The 23,099-nt window shown below is 42.8% G+C and overlaps 1 protein-coding gene across 1 annotated transcript in view; it reads left to right on the forward strand.

The window, feature by feature from the left end:
* Positions 1 to 22,420, forward strand: part of BTBD11 (BTB domain containing 11) — a 71,577-nt gene extending 49,157 nt beyond the window's left edge. Inside the window, exons 11-16 of the mRNA XM_018080653.1 lie at positions 11,073 to 11,178; positions 11,960 to 12,062; positions 13,794 to 13,875; positions 14,872 to 14,940; positions 17,767 to 17,880; positions 20,971 to 22,420. Coding sequence (XP_017936142.1) covers positions 11,073 to 11,178; positions 11,960 to 12,062; positions 13,794 to 13,875; positions 14,872 to 14,940; positions 17,767 to 17,880; positions 20,971 to 21,180 — 684 coding nt within the window. The 3' untranslated portion in view covers positions 21,181 to 22,420. The remainder of the gene's footprint in view (positions 1 to 11,072; positions 11,179 to 11,959; positions 12,063 to 13,793; positions 13,876 to 14,871; positions 14,941 to 17,766; positions 17,881 to 20,970) is intronic.
* The last annotated feature ends 679 nt before the right edge of the window (positions 22,421 to 23,099 follow it).

Raw genomic sequence — 23,099 nt, forward strand, 5'->3', positions numbered from 1 at the left:
ACTAACAAAACCATTTGGGGGAGGTACTGTTGGGTTTGTAAATATAATGGCAAAAGGGATGATCATGGGGCTGGCAAGGAGAGGAAAATGTCTTACCTAGTGAAGAATTTAAAGCTTTTTATAACCAATAGTGTCTTTACTGGTCCCCCTGACAGTCAGTCACTCCCAAAGAATGCCATGTCAACTTTACTGCTCCCAGAAAATCATTTTAGTGATGAAAAGCATCAAAATTATTTGATTGCTCTTCTTTTTCCTCATGCACTACAATACATGTTGGTATGGTCTTCTTAACTGAAAAATAAGTAACATTTCTCACCCAACTCTATGTGTAACAGTAAAGAGCAAATAATTTTTAGCATCTGAAGCAATACCCTAAATAATGTGGAAAAGGGGGGAGGTTCTCTTATAGGCATGCAATACTAAAAGGTTCCAGACTTGGTATAGCTAGTGATGGCCTACACAGATGTATTTCTTGTATCTTGCTGCAAAAGAGGGCTTGGACTAGAGTCCTGAGCAAATCCCAAATATTTGTTCAGCATTGTTCTGACTTTTGCTCCCACAAGCTTTGCCTTTGCAATTAGTTTGTATTGTATGGGTATTTATGCAGAATATTTGAGATAGGTTTTAGGAAATCATTCCAAATCCTAGGATTTGTAGATTTTCTTGTTCTGAACTCACTTGGGTTAATGTATGTTCATCTAAAAACTACCAGCAAGATACAGTTTGGTTTGAAAGTTGATATAAAACTGATCATATTGAAAACTTCACAGAGATTAAGTTTAGGCCATGTAATCTAGGATGAGGGGTGATTTTAATTGCTTTTCTCTTGGGTGACTGAAGCCAAGGCCAGCGATCATCATTAGAATAAATTATTTACATGGGATTATACCTTTGGTACATATCAGACTAGATCTTCCAGAGTCTATTGTAGGAGACCTGGAAAGAAATAAGACTGCTACCTTCTGCTATGGGTTCACTTAAAACCTAAAATATGGAGGGGCGAAACAACTGAAGTATCACAAAAAGCCCTACACGACAAAGAAGAAATCTGTGCTGATCTTTATTCCTGCCTCTGGGCCTGGGGGAACTGCCCGTCTTCATGCATGTTCACAAACACACACTCATACAGTGTCTCATAGTCTCAGAAAAAATAATTAATCATTCTGGGACACTGTAAGGGTTTACAAATTGTCTGCAAATGTTATGAATTATTGCAGCAGTCTTGTCCAAACGGCCTCTCACAAAGCTCTCCCAGACAGAAATGAGGAAAGACTCTATGCAACCTTTTGGAAGGAATCTAAATAAATTGATTTGTAGGAGAATGAGCCAGTAAAAGTTCTCCCTGGTCACTCCATAGAAGGCAGCTGAGGAAAGCTGAGATTTAAAGGATCTTTTGTTCCCCTTCTCTGGAAGGGCTGAGCGCAGAGATTGTTCTTTATGTATACCCACAGAATGGAAACCTCCTCTAAGAGGTGCAGAAGGGCCATAACTGTGGTTCACATCCCTCTCTTTCGACAGCAAACTGTAAAGCTCTGCATTTTGTAGAGCTGTGGAGAGAGTAGCTTGATTTGCCCACATGGACATCCTTTTCCCTGTGGGCTGGAAACTTTGAGAGAGATTATGACTCTTGCTAAACATCACAGTCTGGCCCAGTACATTTCCTTAATGAGTTTTTCAGGGCAAAAAGTATAAAATAAGCAACTAGGAAGCAGAGAGCCACTTAGCAGTTCTTGGCTGATGTAAAACAAGATGTCCCATTTGCTACATATTGTGATGCTCGGTATATTTTAATTGCGTGGCAACTTGCACCTAATAGAAATGGCATTTTGCGTTCCTATAAATAGTTCCAGATATCCCATAATCTCAGAACAATTTGCTAATATTAATGAGTTGAGACATGGAAGATCTTATCCTCCCTTTACCAACAGGGAAACTGAGGTAATTAAACAGGCAGATTTTCAGCGCCTCATAGAGTGACAGTTCCAGCCTCAGAAGCTGTGATGACCTGGATAAGGCAGACAGCAATTTATAGTTTTGAGTAATTTGGCCAGAGAAACTCCCCCAAAATTGCATGGAAACATAGGGCAGGTCTCAGGGTAGGAAGCAAACCTTCTGCCCACACCTTCTACTTTGCCCTGTTGCACAAAATGTTCTTACAGGTTCTCAGGCCATGCAAAAAAGGCCAAATACTATAGATATAAAAATATTAAAGAAAAAGAAAGCAATACCTACAAGAACACTGTCAGATATGAGGAATCTCTTTTGTCTTATAAATGCCTGTTTCTAGAGGGTACAGATGTGAGGGTTTATGTGGGAGCTCTGCCACGAGCCAGCACTGATGCTGGTGTCCTGTAGGGTGGCAGGGTGGCATTCCATTCCCATCTACATGCCAGGATGCTGACAATAGAAATAAAAATAAAATTTGCAGAAGTCCTGATGCTGTAACACAGAACAGCAACACAAATTGGCAAATCAGGCAAAACTGGCTGAGTTGAAGTCCCTAGTTTTATTGCCTTTTATCAAGCTGCAAACTAAGTGGGGGAGAATAGTGTATGGGTTGCAGATTGCTGCTGCACTAAAGCCCTGGAGGAAGTCTTCCAAAAGCACAAACAAAGGTTTGATACCCAGTTCCTGGTGGCTTCCAGTGGGATGGAGCTCTTGTCATTTCCTTTAATCCCTTTAAATGTCTTTATTGGCTGCACCATTGAGAATTGCATGGGGAGTGGAGAAGTGGCAGTATTTCCATGCTGGCGAGGCAGAGCTGTGAGAACAGGCAGAGAATTGCTCTGCAATCTCTCCCTCCGTGGTTCCTGCTGTCATGCAGTGAACTTGGGTCATTACCAAACCAGAGACCAGATACAGGGTACTGTGGAGAAAGCAGCATCTGTGGAGAAGACATGGAGAGCTCGGTTTAAGGTACTTTCCTAAGACCAAGCAAAACTTAAATCAGGAAAACTCTGACACTAAAAATGTCAATGACACGGTGATAGTTTTGGGACACCAGATGGGAAGGAAACGTGCTGCCATTTAGGGATGGATTGAATCTGTTTGGCAGACAAGGACACAAACATAACCTGCCAGAAGTGGTTTGGAGAGGGCTGTGTGAGGCAGAAGCCAGAGAGACACTTCTGGGAGCAAGTAGCCTTGAGCTAAACTTTAGTTGCGCTGTAGAGCAGAGTCAAATCCCTCAGAGCTAAGATGACGCTGGAGGTCTTGTTACAGAAGAAGGATAGGAAGATGCAGCTGAATTCCTGCCTGTTGGTATCTGTGTTGTGCTCTTCATGGTCTGGGAAACCTCCCTCAAACTTCTTAGTGAAAGCTCTCCTTTGCCTCCAGCTGAGGTTGATGATTGCATTGCCTGAGCTTGGCTCTGAACTGGATTGCCCTCCTGCCCCACGTCAGAGGACCATATTTTCCTGAGGAGTGGAAATGCTTGAGGAGTGCCCCCCCGCCCAATAGAGGCTTTAGAAAGAGCTGTGTGGAGGCTGCACCCAAATCTATGGGCTCGTAGTGCCTGAGGTGAGGCTCACAGGTCAGCTCTTCTGGTTTTGCCGGAATATTCTCTTGAGGATAATGTGTTGAACGTGCAGGGATGTTTCTTTGTCCTCTGTATACATAAATCGTCAAGCTGTTCAGTTTGATCTTGACATTTCCACAACCTCAAAAGAAAGACTCAAAACCACAACCTTGGAAGTTAAACATATCTTGCCTTTGGAGGAGTTTGGTTTTAGGTTTCCACTTCAGAGCTCTGCCTAAGTTTGAATTGTCATTCAAATCACCCAGCTCCATCCATGTAGATGAGCCAGCACCATTGCCAGTTGTATGAGGTTATGAGCCAGTTTCGTCCTCTGCTTTTTCTCCCTACAGTAATTTACATCAGATTGTCCTTGGCCTATATTTTTGAGAAAATATGGAATTTTTAATTCCAAATAATCTCTCTTACAGCTTTTTCCCTTTCCCCAATAGGGAAGGGGAAGGTAGTTCCAGGTAAGGAGCTATTTGCCATTTTACTGGATCCTTTGTCAGCATGCATCGCTGAGGTGCATGTATGAGTCCACATGTTCATTGAGCACATGTGCTGAAGCACTGTCCGAAGCTCCTAAAGGTGCTTCACATCAGAAAAACTTGGCTTAGGACGAGTATTCCTGCTAGTGTATTGGCAGATTCAAAATCAGCTTCAGAAGTCATAGGAGTGATCCTTCATTGCCATACCTTTTTTGCATTCTGCAGCTTTCCCTTCATCCTTCCTGTCCGTTTCTGTCAGTGCCAAGATCGTTTATTTCAAAATTTAGCCCATTAGTGAGGTGTTGATCACACTGTGCAGCCAGGCTTGTTGAAGGGTGCAGGAAACTACTTTGCAAAGATGTTTCCTCAGAATTTAAAATTCCTGCAGAGTTTTCCAGCCTCTACAAACGCACCTATAGGCAGCTGAAGAAACATGCAGGAGTTCACAGGCTGTTTGAATAACAGCCATCAGGCTGGTGTTGACAGTTACTGAGAACAAATAACAATTCAGAACAATAACCAGTTTTAAAATTCCGAAAGGATTCAGGCATGTGGGTATCTTGAGAAACCTAGCCTATATAGTTTAAAAGCTGAAGTACTCTTTCAGTAGTAACTTAGCCACTTGGAATCCAAAATCTCTTAGAAAGTAAAGTTTTGGGGTGTTTTTTTAATATATCTTTTCAGAAATAGCACCATGTAACCTCTCTCACAGATGCAGTAACTACTGTTTCTGTCTCCAGCAGACAGAAAGCAGCAGGAAAGACTGAAACACCTGCCTGTTGTGTTGCAGGAAGATGTTCAGAAGCTGAAGTTTGAGATGAGCATTCTGTCTTTCTATTGCTGTGGTTTTTCTGGATTCGATTCCTCTAAAACAAATGTTGGAAGAGTCTCCTCAGAGAATGTCAACAGACTGAGCTCATGTGTCTGTTCTACAAAGTCCGGGCATGAGGGTCAGCAAACATCAGTGTTCCCCCGAGGTTTGCATGTGACCTAGAAAGTGGCACTGGAAGATGAAGGAACTAGAAAATTCCCCTTTTCTTCTGTTGCTTCCTGATGGGCTGAAATGAATGTTTAAGATGGGTTTGAGTGAAGCTGTGTTTTGTTGCATGAAGCCAGACTGCCCTGTTCTGCATCAAGGGCTATGGGTAGAGAGGAGAGGTGAGCCCCGCACAACACTGGGGCAGGTACTGTGTCGTAATCATCTCCCAGGGGAAAACCCTCCCTTGGGAGAGTGCTGCACATGCTTCTCTTGCCTGGAGATGATCAGGAAAGACTCCTCTTTGCTGGGCAAAATTTTAATTCCTTGATAAACTGCTTTTCAACAGAAAATTCAGGGTTTATGGTAATGACAGGTTTCATTAGGGAATTTGTTTCCCACATAATATTTTACCTTTTTTTTTAAAATTAACACCTGAAAATGGAATATTTTGGCTGATGACCAAAATACTTCAGCTGAAGAAAAATGTGGATTTTCCACAGAGGAGACAGACACACCAAAACTTGCACTAAAAATAACCCTGAAGACATCCCAGGATGCTAAAGGGCCAGCTTATGGGTTTCATGGAGTGGCTAATGCCCTTGTGTGTGTCAGCTAGTGCCCAGCCAGCACTTGGTGATTGATCTTTTGGTTGGGACTTGGAGTGATTTTGTAAGGCAGGTTTCACTGTTCTCAAGTAATTGCAGTGATCCGTAACGTTGCCTGTTGTCATTTGTAGTACTTCTGTGTCTAAACAGTTCAGAGTAACCAGGACGCAAGTTATCCACACGTGTACGTCGTGCATCCCCCGCGCGAGATGCGAACGCCAGGTACTGAGTGGCATGTTAATAACAGACTGTTAACCCCATCTTGGGATTTCATAACACAGATTCATCTTCATACTAACTCAGGCGTGATTTTTTTTTTCCTACCCTCTTCTTTCTACCTTCTAAAATGTTTCCCTGCCAGAGGCAGGAGCCGTTTCTTCATTTACAGTAAAAAACCGCTGTGGATGCGACACCTGCCCTTTTCTGGGGCTCTCAGCCAGGGATTAGACTGTGCCCGGGAATCTGAGCTTTTTACATACAATGTACAGCTACGATATAAAGAGCCTTTTGAAAGGGAGGCTTGGCAGCTTTCCCAGAATCTAACGGAAGGGTCCATTTGTGCCTTACCTGTGATTAATTCTTTTCCGTTTGTGTTTGCGGTGGAAGGGCTTGAGCCCAGCACTAACAAAACCCATTTTGTTACGCAGTTCGCCGCCGCTAACTGTTCCTCCAACCTCTGGGGCTTCCCTACCTTTCCGACTGTTGACTAATGTTAATTATGTGTATGCTGCTTAACCATCTAGGAGTGACCCTCTGAAGTGGCATTTAATCAGTTTTGAGGCAGTTGGCAAAGGTGAATTATGCAAGAGGACACCTAGGCGAGGATGGAATAGGTTCTTGAGACAGAAAAAGAAGGGTTCAGAGTTTGAGTGTTCAGGGCTGGGGGTCTGTGAAAAGCCCTCTCTGTTGCTTCACCCTTAGTCACCTCTTTCTGGGAAAGGGGAGCATAAATAGGGGACTAATTCGAGGGTATCTCAGCCTGTCATGGATGAGTCTTCAATGGGCTCAGGGTATCCTGAGACTCTGCCACTGCTGGAACAGCTGCTGGGAACGCATGTGAGATGGGTGACTAGAAACAGCACTTCTGCCACTCTGCATTTAGCAGAGAACTGCATCCCCCCAGCATCCTCAGGACCAGGGAGAGAAAAGATACCTTTGCTAGTGGCCCTGTCCCTGAGCAGTGTTATTTCTCAGCCTGCTGGGAAGATGTGTATTAACAGGCAGACACTGGGCCCAGAAGAACGAGTGTGCTACTTTTCTGCCTTAACGTGGTGAGCTTTTGGTTTTGGGGCTTGTGGTAGTCGAATTTGAGGGCCTGGGAGACGTAGGTTAAAATGGAGCTGAGCTGGTGAGGTGGAGGAAGGAAAAGGAAGGAAAAGGAAAGGAAAACCCAAAGTACTGCTTGGGATAGAAGAGGTAAAGAAAAGCAGCCTAACTTGTTACCACTGTAGAGGACAGCCACGTGGAGGTGGTAGGGGGTCCATCAGCCGGTAAGGAGAACTAAGCACTGGGATTTGAGCAGTCTCTGACACGTGTTTTACCCTGGAGAGTTTGGAGCGTAGACACATATCTTGCACAAATACTGGAGAAAACTGGCTGTGTATTTCCCAGCTGTGCCCAATACCTTGTAGGACCTCATCCCAGAATGGCTAGGCTGGATTGAACTGGGTAAGCTGGAATGGAGCTAGCACTCCCAGGGTGTGTGCTGAAGTCTAGAGGAGACTTTCCTGAATCCTGCCATAGACCTTCATCAGATGGACATTCAGGAAAAAATATCCCTGAACTCCCCCCCCAGGTCTTCACCTCTTTTCAGATCAATCGACTAGTCATCTCTGGTCCAACAACTTGAAAGCCTTAAGCTTTGCTTCAAAACAATTTATGAATTCCCCTCACAGTTCAAGTGCATCCACCAGGAGTGGGGAATTCCTTTAGATCTGTGCTGAAGAATGCTTTTAAGTCAGGAGACTGCTTGTATCTACAAAGCAAAGTTGCTTGCTCACCAACGAGCTCTCTGCTGGAAGCACCATCTCCCTCAGAAGACTCACTGTTGTTCCCTGTTCCCTCTTGCCTATCTGTAAACTACCCCATGGCTAGGTAAATATTTTTATTATATCCTATGCCAAGCTTTCTTCCCCCTCCCACAGAAGAAGATGCACATCGGCTCCCTTTGACTGGGATGAACGCCCATGTCTAAGAGGAAGCTGGCCCCGCTCCAGGTGTCAGCCTCACGCATCCTGGCACAATGTTTTCCAACATAAAATTGTAGCAAGAAAACAAACTCTGGTTTGCTCCTTCAGTGTTAATATCGCCGCCCACAACTGCTTCAAGGAGCTCGTACAGCTGGGCTTTCACAGTTAGGTTGATGGGATGATAGGATAAACAGGGAAGAATTATCTGTCTTGGTGCTTGAATGGAATGAGAGCTTCTGAGCATGTCAGTGTGGACACTGTGCGAAAGGGAAGGTTGAATCGGCTGGACACATCCTCCTCTCTTCCAGAGCAGTGCTGGTGTCCCAGGTCATGGACTTTGGCAGTTGTTCCCAGTTACTTCACAGCCAGCCTAGTTCAGCCTGCTCCAAGAACAGGATTGAGCTTCAAAAAGCCAATTTTTTCCCCAGATATCCAGTTGCAGACAAAGTATCCCTTTCCTCTCTCCTGTTTCTACCTGGTTTATTGGTAAAAGCCAGCAGAGGCTCTGTGGGAGCAGAACCAGGGCCACAGCCCTGTGAGCTTGGCTGCATGCTGGGGGGTGTGGGGAGCAACAGTGTAATAGCTTACCACTCCCTTCCCTTGCTGCTGCTTTTTAGTAGTGACTCTAAATGAGCACATGCTTCAGCTTTCTCGCTGAGCACATTTTTTGGCCTTTGGGTGGTATGAGATGTATTTACTGTTATGGACAGAAGCCAAAGGTCTTAAACCTCCTCTCTGCCAAATGAGATCAGTGTTCTGCATTGGAGGTCTGAAGCCACTGTCTGTCTGATGGCCCTGCATTCTTTGATGTGTCGATCCTAAGGTCTCTTTTTATCTTTGTCCCATCTCTGTTCCACGTCTTGGGGTTTTTAAGCATCTCTCATGTGAACATATCACATCTTGAGCTAATTAGAGCTTAGTTTATACCACTTTTTTCACAGGCTTGTGGGCAAGGTGGCTTTTTAATGGGCTTGTATCTGCACACCACAGGGTTAGTGCCCCATTGGTGACCCAGGGATCTGGCAGCATCTCACCTGTGTAGGCAGGCTCCCATGGGATGTCTGCATGCATGACTGGTTCGTCACGTTGGTTAGAGTTACGAGCAGGGATCCTCTTCTCCCACTTGCCTGACTGGATTTGGCCTGTTCTTCCCTGATCTCGATGCACCTGGATGTCCCGGTGTGCAGTGCTGTTGTTCAGACTGGTGAGTTAGGCCTCCAGCTCCTAATGAGGCACTGAGAAGTCAATACCCAGATATTCCAGCAGCGCAATTCCCACAGGCACCCTGGAAGGAGGAGATGCATTGTCTTTATTGATGTATGTGTGTGTTTTGAAAAAGCTATTGCCTAGGCACAGCTGTGGCTGGGACTGATGAGTTCATGGAACCCACTAAAACCTCAGTGACATTGACAGGACCAGTGCCCCCTGGCAGATTCGAGGAGGAGTTTCCAGGAGCTCTCCTCTTCAGTGCAGTTACTCTGCTTTTATTCACTGCAGGTGAAAGGTGACCATTACTCTTCCAGTTCTCCTCTCTGGAAGCTTCAGTCTGCTCTAACCACGGAATTGTCCCCATCTTTGTATGTACTGACTTCTTAGCATCTGCCAGATCCAACCGGGAGCTGCCCTGCTGGTAATCAGTGTCCCCCGGGACACACTCCTCCCTGGCTGACTCAGTCAGCCGTGGTGCTTCGGCACAGCCCTTCCGAGCAGAGAAGAAATTGCTCTTTCTGCCCTGTCTGTCTAAAGCTTTCCCTCCCAGCCCTCCCGGCAGCTGAGTCACTTCCTTCTTTAAATCTGGCCTTAAATCTTCCTTTTCTCTTCACCCTGTGATTCACTCCCTTTGTGAAGTGCTTTGCAGAGCTCCAGCGGGAAGATGCTGAACAGTGAGATGCTCCTGGAGTGAGACATCCTGTGTGTCTCAGAGCCACAGCAGTGAGCCTCTCTCTGAGGGCTGGTCCCTGTGCCGTGCTAAATGGTGACTCTTAGTGTCAGTATTTCTCTTAGATTAGCATTTCTTTCAATGCTATATCTGACGTAGTAATAGGAGCCAACTCCTGCCTGCGGGTGAGTGCATGTAATTTCCTTTGACATCAGCATGTGCCTGTGAGGGAACAGCTCTACCCTTTCCCACCCTATTTGATTAGATTCAGTAAAGGAGTCATTACAGCGTCTCTGCCACTCCTCCTTGTCCCTCGTGGGATTTAAGGAGCACCGATGAAATGTGCTTAGAGCAAGGAAAGCTTCAATTTCTGTTCCTAAAGCTTGGAAATATTTTTAGTATAACATCTGTACTCCTTAAATTTTTATATTATGATTTTTTTTTTGTCCCTCACCTGCTTATTTCCTTGGCCTTTGATCCTCTCATATCTAAGTATCTCACCTTTTCACAGTTTCACGGTGTGGAATGGAATCACCAACCAACAGGGTAGTTAAAAGATGTCATCATGAATTAACAGTGTGGCACTGCTGAACTTGTCTAGACTTGCTCTGATTACCAGCAAAGTGTGGGATAAAATTTGCCAGAGCTTTAAATCCTGCTTTCATCTGGAACTTAAGCATTAAATCCATTTCACTACCCTTGTGTCTTAGTTGTATAGATACTCAAGGTGCTTACGAAAGCCTCCTGTGGGTGCCTTGCTCTCAGAGTTTAGGCAGAAATGGGTAAGGCCAGGGAGGAGACCTAGTTTGGTGAAGGTCTGGTGGCTTCCTCAGGACAGTGGTGCCCATGCCGGTGCCAGTGGTGTAAGAGCATGTTAATGAAACATTTGGGATTGAATGAGTGGCAGTCTGTGATGCTTCAGTCACTCTGTAAGGGAAGGGTCTGTTTGTGAGACTGTTGCACTTAGAGATGTGTCCAGGCTGTGCAGCTGTATCTGTCTGTAGCTCTGGTTTTCTGAAACATGACCAGTGACCATTTTCTAAAGAGCGACAAAAAAGTCATTTTCCAGCACAGTAAGTATGCAAATAAAATGAAATCACTATTGTAAAGGAACTTTGTTTTTGCAGAGGGGATGGAGCTGTGGAGTTTGTTAGAAAAACAAGATTTCTCATCCAAGGAAGAAAGTTTTTCTTTTAAATGATTCCTACAGGAAACATAGCAATCAAGTAAATGAGATCTGCAGTTTCTAACAAATGCTGATAATCCCAAGCTCTGATGTTTAATAAAGGTTCAGCAATCACATTTTTCACCTTCAAAACAGGCAGCTCTTGAGAGCAACTTAACATGTCCTTTGCATACTGATTTTATGTTGCATACTAAGCTTACATGGCATGTGTTTGTTTTCTTTTGCTTAGAATGAAGTGATCAGCCAGCAGCTCTCTGTTATTTTCACTCATTGCTATGGACCCTACCCAATTCCAAAGCTGGTTGAAATTAAGCGCAAGCAGACCTCCCGCCTAGGTGAGTGTGACTTGGAGGTACTGGCTGGTTCTCCAAGGAGAGCTGTGGGAAGTCTGTGTTACTGGCCAGGTGCTTGAGGGGGCCACAAGTCAGAGAAAAACCCGAATTTGAAAGGCAGAACTAGAAAAAGGAAGGGCCCCAAACTTAGCCTGACCTGAAACTCCCACTGAAATCAGGAGAGTCATCAGGTGTGTTGAAGTGGGACTGTAAATCTGCAAGGATTTGTCTGTGTTGCTAATTAGGCTGGGATCCAAGCCTTGGGCCTGGAGCCAAGCATCTGTCCGGATCGCAGGCCACTGTGTCTGGCTGCAGGTGATGCTGCAGCAGCACAGCCCTCCCAGCCAGGCCAACAGAGCCCAGGGTGGTTTAATGGGACTGAGAGAAGACCCAAGCAATTTTCCAGGACCCTCTTCCCCTTGATACAAAGACTTCTTGCACAGGGAGAGGGGCGTAATAGGATATAAATGAGCACAGGGCCCTCCAGCATCTGTTCAGCTGCAGTTTGCATTGGGTAGCAGAGCTGGGAGGCTGTGCCAGCTTTACACAGCATGGAGGGCTGGCTATCATCTCAGCAAAGGTCACCACGGACTTCAAAGCTTTGAATTCCCTTTGTTTGAACTCCATGTGGTTGTCTGAGGGGCTTCTGTCTCAACCTGTCCAAAATAGCTTAATGGGCTTTACTCATTAAAAACAATATTCTTCTATTCTATTGTCTTCTTCTGCCAAAACAGAAAAATATTCAGTTACTGGCTTTTTTGTTTCCTGCTCTTTGTGATTCTAGATCCCCATTTTCTTAACAATAAAGAGATGTCAGATGTTACATTTCTGGTGGAAGGAAGACCGTTTTATGCACATCGAGTGTTGCTATTTACTGCATCACCAAGGTAAAATATATCTATATTTTTCTTTTTTTAAACAAAAATAGAAAGTGATTTTGTGGTTTTTCTGGGGGTTTTTTGTTTGTTTTGCTGCTGTTGCAATTCTTTGAAGGCTAGTGACCCAATCTTCAAGTTTTTCCTAAGCAATGTTTCTCCACCGCTTTTTTCTGGTTGATCTGCCAGATATTTAACAAGTGCTCCTCTTACTAGATTTCCACCCAGTAAGCGATCCATGCTTCTGGCCATGCATCTGACTTCATTCCACTGAGGCACATTTGCATGGAGCTCGTTGCTGCATCCAGCTCTCGATTGTACAGGAGTCTTAATATTTTGATTCTTAATAATAATTTATCCTATGAGTGGCTAAATCCTACCTTGCATCAGTTTAGGCAGTCTTCAGGAAAAACAAGTTACTATCACACAGCTCATTGGCAGCATTTGACGGTATCCAAAGGCAGTACTTACAGTCTGTTGCCTGTGCTCAGAAGCCTGAATACGGGTTACCCAGTTAAACCCAACCTTAAAGTGGATCACAGACTTTATATGTAAGCAGCTGTATAATTAAAGGTGTGCTTTTAAAGAAATTTATCTGGCCCTCTGTAAAAGCTTATTTCAAGATATGGCAAGGACAAACCACTGAGTTTGGATAATTTGAGCAATGTGGGAATTGATGCTAGTCGTGCTGCCAACCCACAGCCCAGAGTAAAGAGATTTGCATAAAGCAACTGCAGTATCTCACCCTCCCTTCAATGAAGAAATTGATATTTTGGTTTAGAGCTTCTTGGTAGATGTACAAGTATGTTCCAAACTCCAGCTTTAAGCCTACTAGATTGTGTTCATAATAAAGTTTGACACTAGTGAAAGCAAGTAAATTGTTATCCATATTTTAATTAACAAAATGCAGTCATTATATGGAAAAGGTTACCATCCAACAAATGCTGGTCTTGATAGATGAGCTGAGCTTTGAACTACCGCTGGAAGGTCGGATGAATTATCAAAGAGAGGAAGTAGAAGGGCAGATGTTTCTGGCAGCACATTTCCCATTTTCACCACTTGATCAATGAGAATATCTGGTTTTGAGAAGTAGATTGTTACATATGTGTACATCTCACATAAATCTGCAATTATTAACTTAAAATACATTTTTTTTCCTGAAACTTGTGTCTGAATTTCTGGTTTTGATAATTAGGGAACAGCAACCTATCTAGTTTTCTATCCTGCCTCTTCTTACACAATTGTATTGAGCTTGCATAGAAGCATTAAAAGTCTTAGTTTAGTTGTTTTAAGTTTGTTCCAAAATACTTTTTAAATCAGCATAATGGACATAGTCCAGAATTTAACCTTCAAAAAAAGAAACTGTGCAGGTTTTAAATGTTGCAAGTCTTCTAAAAGGTCATGTTACCTCCAATAAAAAAAAATTTGGTTTTGTGGTATGCATCTTTACAGACTCTGAATTTCCAATGTACATTTTATTCTATTGCTACATTAGATGTATTTTTCAAAAATTTCAAATTAAAATCTCCTAGAGAAAGGCTTCTTCCTTTTCTTTCTTTCCTAAAGAAAACTTTATGTCAGTGTCTAAATCTTGATGCTTTTTGGTGACAAAGCCATTCATTTCAGTGTACTGTTTTTGCAAGAGTTGGTGCCATCCTTCCTCTACACTTTTGTACTGTTTTTGCCATACTTTTTCACAGAGGAAATTGGGCTGGCTATTCAATTTTGCTCCTTTTTATTTAGGTTTAAAGCATTGCTGTCTAGCAAGCCCTCATCTGATAGTACTTGTATTGAGATCAACTATGTGAAGTACCCCATCTTTCAGGTAAAGTCAGTTCTCACATTAAATTTGAATGGAACTTGTAAGAGGAACATCATACATGCCCTGTGCAAATTAGTACTTATGTATTTGATAAACACATAGCTCAGAGTAGTGGTTTCATGAGCACAGGCTTCATTTCCCTTCGCACACTAAGCTGCAGAGTGCTATTGATTGCAAACGCCGTTCCTGAGTGGATACAATAACATGCATTTCACTTACATGGGCTGTGCAGACAAAGCACCTGGTGCTTTTTTCTGTAGTTGGCTCTTTCTGTACTTAATGGACAGGCTTGGAAGAGACACAGTTCATTCCCTTCCTTTGCAGTATTCTCCAATCAATTTTTTTGCCATGAAAACATAGAGAAAACGCTTGCTTTACATACCTGTAGTGTATACATACATGTATATGCTTCCCTTTAGTTGACTCAGAGCTCAGACAGTTCCATGAGTCGACTGTTATCACTGCAAATAATTCCCAGCTGCCTACAATAACTTTAGGCTTGCTGGAAGCATCCTGCAGAGGGATCTTAGCTGGCTTGTATTACAGTGCAAAGCCTCCCCCTCTCTTTCTCATCATCCATGCATGCCCACACACAGCTGGGTGAAGGTGGGGGTGCCATTGCCTGGGAAGGAATAAAGGAGTAACTATTGTATATGCTATATTTGCCTGAATCAGTGATGTACTTAACCTACGGGGAAATACACTGAAAACTCAGAATGAATTTATCAGTTTCCTGAAAATTGTTTGGAGCTCACCAGAAAGTCCAGACAATTTGAGGATCAGGGCTGAGACATTACACTACCTGTGAAAAGGAGACATTGAACTTTGCAGAGAGACTAACCAAGTATATCTTGAAATCAGGAGGTTTGAGCCAGTTTTATCTATAATTTTTTGGTGGTGTTGGGAGAACCTCGGGTATTGCCTGCAACCTTTACATCACCTCCTGTTCCCTGATGTCTTGCATTGCTTTTTATAAACACTCCCTTTGTTTTATTACAGCTGGTTATGCAGTATCTTTATTATGGAGGTGCAGAGTCACTCCTGATTAAAAATAATGAAATTATGGAGGTAAGACATTTATCTTAACTGCAGTGTGAGCAATGCTAAGTGATCTGTGTACCATTCACCCAAGGCCACATGAGCATTCCTGTAAGAGCCAGAAGTGCCTCACTTGGAGTGCCCAGGCTGTCTGCAGTCCTGTGGGAGACACTCGGTCTCTTTCTTTGCTGGTCACCCATTATGATAACTTTTGCCAGTATGAAGTTGACTGTCAGAGAAAAAAGAGTAGAAAAATTATCATCATCAAGCAAGAAAGTATCTGAAAGAAAAATAGCTGGTTAGTGGCAAAGCTGGTGTTACCAAAATCTGGAAGCAACTCCCAGCAGCATAGTGTTCGATCCTCTCTTTCTCTCAGCCTGATAGATGAGGTTCTCTGCTCCAGCAGGGCCAGTCAGATTCCCTCCGCCACACTCTTTACTTCTGGTTAATTAGCTCGGGCTTACATGTTCAGATCTATCTCAGCAACATTAAAAATAATCCAGTTTGGTTCCTCACATGAGAGAGTTCTTGGGCATATACCTGGCTTTAACAGTGAGAGAAATCTGACCAGAGTCATGGTTCAGTTGAATTTCAATCATGTGATGATTTCCTGAATAAAACCATAGTCTATGTACTCTCTGCCACCAAGAGAGTCATAGAATATCTCAAGTTGGAAGGGACCCCTAAGGATCACCAAGTCCAACTCCATGCTCCTTGCAGGACTATATAAAACTAAACCATATCACTCAGTGTCATCCAGATGCGCCTTGAACTCTAGCTTGGTGCCATGACGGCTTCTCTGAGAAGCCTGTTCAGTGGCTGACCACCTTCATAGTGGAGAACCTTCTCCTAATGTCTAATCTGTACTTCCCCTGACACAACTTCATTTCATTTCCTCGTGTTCTATTGCTATGACACTACTCCCTATGGCACTACTGTCTGGCAGCCACAGGATGGAACTGGTCAGGACTGAAATTATCTCTCTCCAGTGCAGGCAGTGGATTTTTAACTAAGCATACCCACATTGACTTTCTGAGCCATATAGGAAAAGTTCACTAATTCTCTATTTCACTCATAGTTTTGAAAGAACTCCTGAATTTCTAACCTTTTCTGAAATATGGAGTCTTACACTAGGCAGTGCAGCGGCTCTATAGAGACGTGTCTGTTATCACCTAGGCTGTTAGAAAGCCTGTGCTGCAGTTCAGCTGGCAGCTTGCTCTACTTTTGTGACATTTCAAAATTTCTGTGACTTGAGAATGTATGACTGATTGATTGATCTGTTGATAACAGATCTGGTCACGGTTCCTCACAGTTTTAAGTAATTACAAACCAGCACATGACTGCTTGAGCCACAGAGGCAGCTGGAATAGGATTTGGCTTTATCTTTCAAAACTGCATTTAGCAACTTGCCTTATTACAAATATGATAACAAGAAGCACCAGAAATACTCCACAGAAATCTTTGCTGCAATTCATAATTGAGGCCAGCTGGCTGCTATCACATCAGCACTGCAGATTTCCAGCACTCGGATTTATTTATGGTATTAAAGTAGAGCTTGAACAGACTGCATAGGAGAAGTCAGAATAATGTCATGGAAGTTTCAGGGTTTTGATAGTTCCCTAGTGCTTCTGACTAGAAGCATGAGAGTCCCTTTGGGATTCACAAGATAGTTTTTTGTCATGCAGTCCTACATAATAAGGACTGTATAAAGGCCTGAATATATGAATAAGTGCTATTTAAACACCTAAACAGCTTGGCCTTAAGGTATGTCTGGGTGTCAAGCAATGGAGAACCCCAACCTGCTTCCTAAGGCAGAGCAGAGAGCCAGAGTCAATGACCCATCATGGAAAGACATAAAATGAAATGCCTTTTCCCCACTGTAAAAGGACAGAGTGGGGGCAATAGAGGAAATCTTAGCACTACTGAAATCAGTTGAGAATTCAAAATTTAAGCCATTTTCACCCTATTGGTGTACAGAGATCCCAGAACAGTGCCAGTCCAGGTAGTATAACCATAGGGGGGATGCAAGGCCAAAGAGGGAGGTCAGCTGAAGTGCTGGTGTCAGCAGAGCCATGGTAGAGCAGCGGTACAGGCACATGGCACTAATGTGAATGTTAACTAGGCAGTGCCCCACACCGAGCTGGTTCCCACCTTTGCATAGTATCCCTCTGTGCACTCACTTCAGACAGTAGTGTCAGATAGTGTTTCAGCTTCTGTGGCCTAGACATTACCTTACAACTGCTCACAGGCTAGAACAAGGAGCATATGGAAATCTGATTCCATTTCCTTGAGCCTGCTGAGGTGACAGATTTGAGTTTTATTGCCTCTCTAGATTGTTAAGACTGCCCAGGATGGTCATCATCATCTGGTTTGAATTCCTCTATACTCTTGGTCCTGACCCTTCTGCTGACATCCCCACATCCAGCCCAGGTGCTCTGTTTCAGCCAGATCTTTGGGAACAGTTGAACCGTAACCTTGTTTTTTGGGAATGCAATTGCAGGTTCCTTCTTGCAGAGTCATGTTTGCAAAGTGAGAAAATATTCTTGAAGCTGCAGTTTCCTTTTTCTCTCTCATACATCCCCCACTCCTCACCCCATTCCAAAGTCAGCATGTATATCTGAGCAGCCCGTGGTGGTCTCTCCGTGTACGGCTTCCCAAAGTGTGATCTAGAGGGGACCTGCAGAGGGTGGAAGCAACTAAGCAATCTTCTCATTCTGACTTTTTGTCAGTACTTTCATGCTAACTGAAGCAGGGACAGAGAAAAAAACTATAATGACACAGTAAAGAATCAAGCTCTGATTCTGTATCGCTCAGCAGTTTTTGACTATTTTTTCCGTGCCTTTTGTTTTTTTTTAGCTTCTCTCTGCTGCTAAATTTTTCCAGCTTGAAGCTTTACAACGACACTGTGAGATCATTTGTGCAAAAAGCATTAATACAGAAAACTGCGTGGATATTTATAATCATGCCAAGGTAAAAATAACTGCATACGCTTGCATGTTGTGTGTCTGTCGTCATAGTTGTAGGTCAGTTTTATGACAAGTAGTGACACATATATATATATATATCATATGCTTAGTATGTTTGTTATGTGTTTAAGATTTGTCATTCATTTACTGGGATTGACTAGCTAATAGGTACATAGCATAGTGACAGTCTTAAATCATGTAGTATAACTGCAAGGTGGCACCTTCTCACCCCCTTCCCCGAGCGGTTCAAACTCAGTTTGAGTGTATCACTGTGTGCAAGACCTGTCCCTTACTCATGGCAGCCCAAACTGCTGAGCTGATTCCACAGGAATCACCTAAGTGAAGAAGACACCTCTGCTTTCACCTTTCAAGCTGCATTTTCCCATTAAGATTACCTGTTTCCTCCTGCCTGGAGCCCACTGGGGGGATATACTCAATGCTGGTGACAGCTTGTCAATATATGAAAATGCCATGTTGTGGAAGTTCAGTGGCTCAGAGCCCTGCAAGGATGGTAATGAGAATTTTATGTCTTGGAGCGCTTCTTATTGGAATCGAATTATATACTTAGCTTGTGAGGTGGCCTAAGTCATTAGACAAAAAAGCATGGCATTTTTTGACCCAGAAAACCCATTTTCACACATTGATAGAGGTTGTTGCCACATTGATTAGTTTCAGTTTTTCTCCTCCTCAGGTGTAGTAGTTAGACTTTCACTTGGAAGATGGAAATGATACACAAATAAGTGCAATGAAATATTTTTTCTGTAACTTACATGGTCTATACAAAAGATAAACTGATGCATTGTGACATGGAGGTTTGATTGAACAGAGTAATCCTGCTCCAAACCCCTTCAGATCTGACCTCCATTCCCATCCTCAGGTATTTCCTACAGAGAATAGTAATGTTAGGTCTTGATGTACAGATAACATGCAATCAGTGTTTAAAATAGCACAAAGTTCCACCTATAAAAATAAGTAATGAGGTATATCTGCAGGTCCATTTATTGTAATGGGAAAAAAATTACAGTGCAGGAATCTTTTGAAAAATATTTGATTTATCTTCTAGCTCATGTGGGAATTTCTCAATTTGTATTACTGTTAGTAAAATTAATAATTTTGGTTTAAAATCACATGTTTTCTTTGAATTGTGAAATGTGGCTATTATTTACATCTGATTGAAGAAAATTCTTACATGGAGGTTTAGACCTCTTTGAGGGACTGGTACACTGCTGGTGCTGGGACTGAACAGACCCAGTGGCTAAATTCAACTCCTGGTTTGCCTATAAGAGCCCCAGCCTGCAATTTTTTTTGTGCCTGCATCTTTCAGTGGAGGCTGTGGAAATGGTGTACTTGAGAGGTTTTTACAGCCAGAGTCATGTTTGCACTGATGTGGGTGGGACATTGCAGAGATAGCCAATCTAGCTGTAAATGAAACTTTGACTTCTGGAATTAAGCCACATCACCCTAAAGCACTGCATGGGCTAATTTACCCTTCTTCCAGTGAATTACCATGGCTAAGCTTCATACTGCTATATCCAGAAGGTTTCTGGGGCCTGAACTCACACATTTAAAGCTAGTTCAGATACCTCTCTATTACGCTAGAAGAGCATACAAGATGCTTTGTCTTTTTGCTCCTGGTACGTGTGATGTGCAGGTGATTAATCTGAGCACAGATCATTCTTTCCAGTGCTCCCATCACAGGGCAGCCTCATTTGTTATGTGAGTGTGAGATGATGTTGTGTGGCGTAAGAGGCCAGATGGTCTTGATGAGCCAGGAGAGCTCACACGCAGCTCCAGCACAGCTTGTCAGCCATCCATCTGCCTTTCCATGTTGCTCTCTGAGGTGTGGAAGAGCTTGTGTTAGACCCTAGTGAGAATGGCAATAAGGTGAGCAGGCACTGAAATCAGGAACCACCTCATCAGCCAGGAGCAGGTTTTGAGTGACCTGATGCTGTTGTAGGTACCATTTCTTGTCCTTCCTAGAATCATCATAGAATGGTTTGGATTGTAAGGGACACTTAAAGATCATCTAGTTGCAACCACCCTGCCGTGGTCAGGGACACCTTTCTTGTCCTTGCTACTTTACAAGCTCATCTGCATCTGCAGGCACTCGGGCAATGCTGAGACCTGTCTTTCCAGATGGGGAGGTGCAAGCAGGTTGGCCCAGAGAAACCTGGAGCACAGCCTTTGTCATGATTGAGAGAAAGACACGATTTGCTGGAATAACATGACGTGAGCACAGACTTGGGAAGTTATCTGTGGCAGGGGCCTAGGTTGTAGAACAATGTTTAGCAAGGTGATGCGCTTTGTAGTAGCAGCTGCAGGAATAAGAGTTTGAAACCCTGGATTAAAGAGCTGAGGTACTGGTAGGAAGGTCAGAGAATGTGAATTTGGTTATATTTACAAATAAAAGCTGAATGGAGAGTATTAATATCCCTATGGACTTTCCATTCTTAAAATTATAGAATTGTAGAATATCAGGTTGGAAGGGACTTTGAGGATCATCTGGTCCAACCTTTCTAGGCAAAAGTATGGTCTAGGCAAGATAGCCCAGCATTCTATCTGGCTGAATCTTAAAAGTGTCCAATGCTGGGAAATCCACCACTACCCTGGGGAGATTTCTTCAATGGCTGATTGTTTCCATTTCTCCTCCAAAGATTCATCAAAATATGAAATTTTGCATGACAGCTTACTACAGTCATATGTCCCATCCTTGCTGAGGATGGCATTCTTGAAACTTGCTGTGTAATGTTTTCCCAAACCCTTAGTTTTAGGGTGTAACTTCTAGCGTGAAATCATGGGTCTGGTAAACTCTGCGGTAGAACTCCCATCAATTCCCAAGGGAGCAAAGCTTCAGCCCATGGAATTTTGTTTTCCCATCAACCACAGTCTTTAACATGGAATTATTATAGGAATCATCAGCATAAAATACTGTTTGATTAACTCCTTCCCCTCCATGCATTCGTATCTGTAAGTGTTACTGTGCCTATCTACAAGGCTGAGCTTGTGTATTTGTTTGTGTGCAGCTCTTATGCACTGTATTTGCTGATTGGGTTTTATCAGATTGGTTATCTTTCTCTAATTTCACTTCTTGTAGTTTCTCGGCGTCACAGAACTATCTTCCTATTGTGAAGGCTACTTTCTAAAAAATATGATGGTCCTCATTGAAAATGAAGCTTTCAAACAGCTGTTGTATGACAAGAATGGAGAAACATCTGGTCAAAATGTACTAGAGGACTTACAGAGGACGTTGGCCACAAGGATTCAGTCAATTCATTTGTCTTCTTCAAAGGGCTCCGTTGTGTAAAGCTGAGGAAGATGGTAACCCTCTGATAAAAGACCCTGCAAGTTAAGTCAGCTGTTGCAGTTGCTTAAACCTGTTGCAGTTGCTTAAACGACTACAAAAAAGAAAATTTAAGAAATTCTACTTCGCATCCAAATAGTTCTGTTTTGGCCAAAGGTGCTGCGCTGGGGCTGTATTCCCTGTTTGGATGAGAGAATACAGAAAACCAAGTTCCTCCATGGTTTTGAGCAAACTGGGTACAAGAGTTTCTGGTGAATTGCTGTTGTACTCAAATCCTGAACATAAGCCTCTTTGTGGATCTTGATGCCAACAAAAGCCAGAACTCACATCATTGAACAGCAGAAGCCCCTGCCTTGAAGGGTAGTGCCGGGGAACACCTGAATTGACCAATTAATCATTTAAGTCAGATTTGTTCCAGTGTCACACATTTAAGAACTGTATCTATCCCGGAGTCCATTGTCTCATGCATTTGAGAAATGTAAGAACTGTTCTTGCTGTCAAGCAAAGATCAGCTGTATTAGAGAGTGGGTAAGACTGTTGCAGTCGAGGAAATATACTGGCAGATTTTTAGGGGTGGGAACTTTTTAAATTGTTCATAAAAAATGGGGTGGCCTTGTAGTTTAAAAACTATTTCTTAAGCTTAAAATTTCATTTTCAACAGAGCTGTGTTTGAGAATCTATGTAACATGTTTTGTTTTTTTAAATGGTAAAATGTACATTGTGTAAACATACATATGATCAAGTTTTGCTTGTATTCTTTCCTAGGGTGGTATAATCTTGCCTAACAGGCTATGGTTACACCAAAGAGGTACATTACCCAGACTATCTCTAATATAGTAGTTGGAGGGGGGCAGAAGAACTGCATGCTACTCGTGATTTGGGGTTAAAAACAATGACAAACTCAACAAACATGCGTTTGCATGGTAACTGTACCTGTGAAATGTTACGTTCGTGCTTTGTTTCGCCAAGACAAATGCAATGTTACTTCTTGTCAAACTTCATTTGTGAAATTAGCATATTTTTTTTATTTGGTGCGATTGGCTGTGATATGATACCCCTGGAGCTCCTTCTCGAGGTGCTGATTTCTGTTTGTTGCAGTGAAGGGATAATAACAGATCTTTACTTGAGTAATGTGTGGATATTTTGCTACTGGCCAGAGATTGTTGTCCGAGTTAGACTTTTTTAAATTATAATTAAATATGTACTATAGAATGATTCCTCACTGTATCCTGAGAATGTATAGGTTATCTACAAGTGCAGGGCTTGGGTGGGGTGGGATGGGGGTGTGATTTAAAATGTCAAAGCTTTGTTTATTTTGCAGCATATTGTTAGTAAGACAAATCTGCTATGTGCCACAACGTTCCTGATGCTCTGTCTCTGCAAGCCACAGCAAGAAGTAGGCAAAGATGTTGCCTTCTCCATGACAAAGTGACATTAATATACTTACTTTCTAGACTGCCATTCAGAAAATTTAGAAGTTTTATTTTGACAGTGAATGTTAACCTCTTTTTCTTTTGTTGAAACATCTACATCAGGTGCCCTTTCATGTTGATAGCTTTTGACATGCTCAGAAAACACAGTTTTGGCTTTTGTTATCAACACAGTAGGAAGCTGTTTTATGACTAAGGTGTAAATCCTCCTTTATGCTTGGTCTTGTACAGTTTCTGCAACAAATTACAAAATACCTAAACTGCCAATAATGTTGCAGAGACACAACATGTCAGTCAATTACACTTTTTTTTCCTGCATAGATGTTGACACAAGATGTTGTCCGGAACACTTAAGTAATGGCAAGTTCTGTGTTGCAATTGTAGAGAAGCACGAGACTGTAGTTGATGCAACAGCAACAACACACAGGGGTGCTTGTTGTTGTTTGGTGTGCCTCCTCATCCATGGAAGCCCATCCTTCCATGCTAGTGATA

Source organism: Manacus vitellinus, unplaced genomic scaffold (genome assembly GCF_001715985.3).
Source record: "Manacus vitellinus isolate BGI_N305 unplaced genomic scaffold, ASM171598v3 scaffold_5_pilon, whole genome shotgun sequence".
Taxonomy (NCBI): domain Eukaryota; kingdom Metazoa; phylum Chordata; class Aves; order Passeriformes; family Pipridae; genus Manacus; species Manacus vitellinus.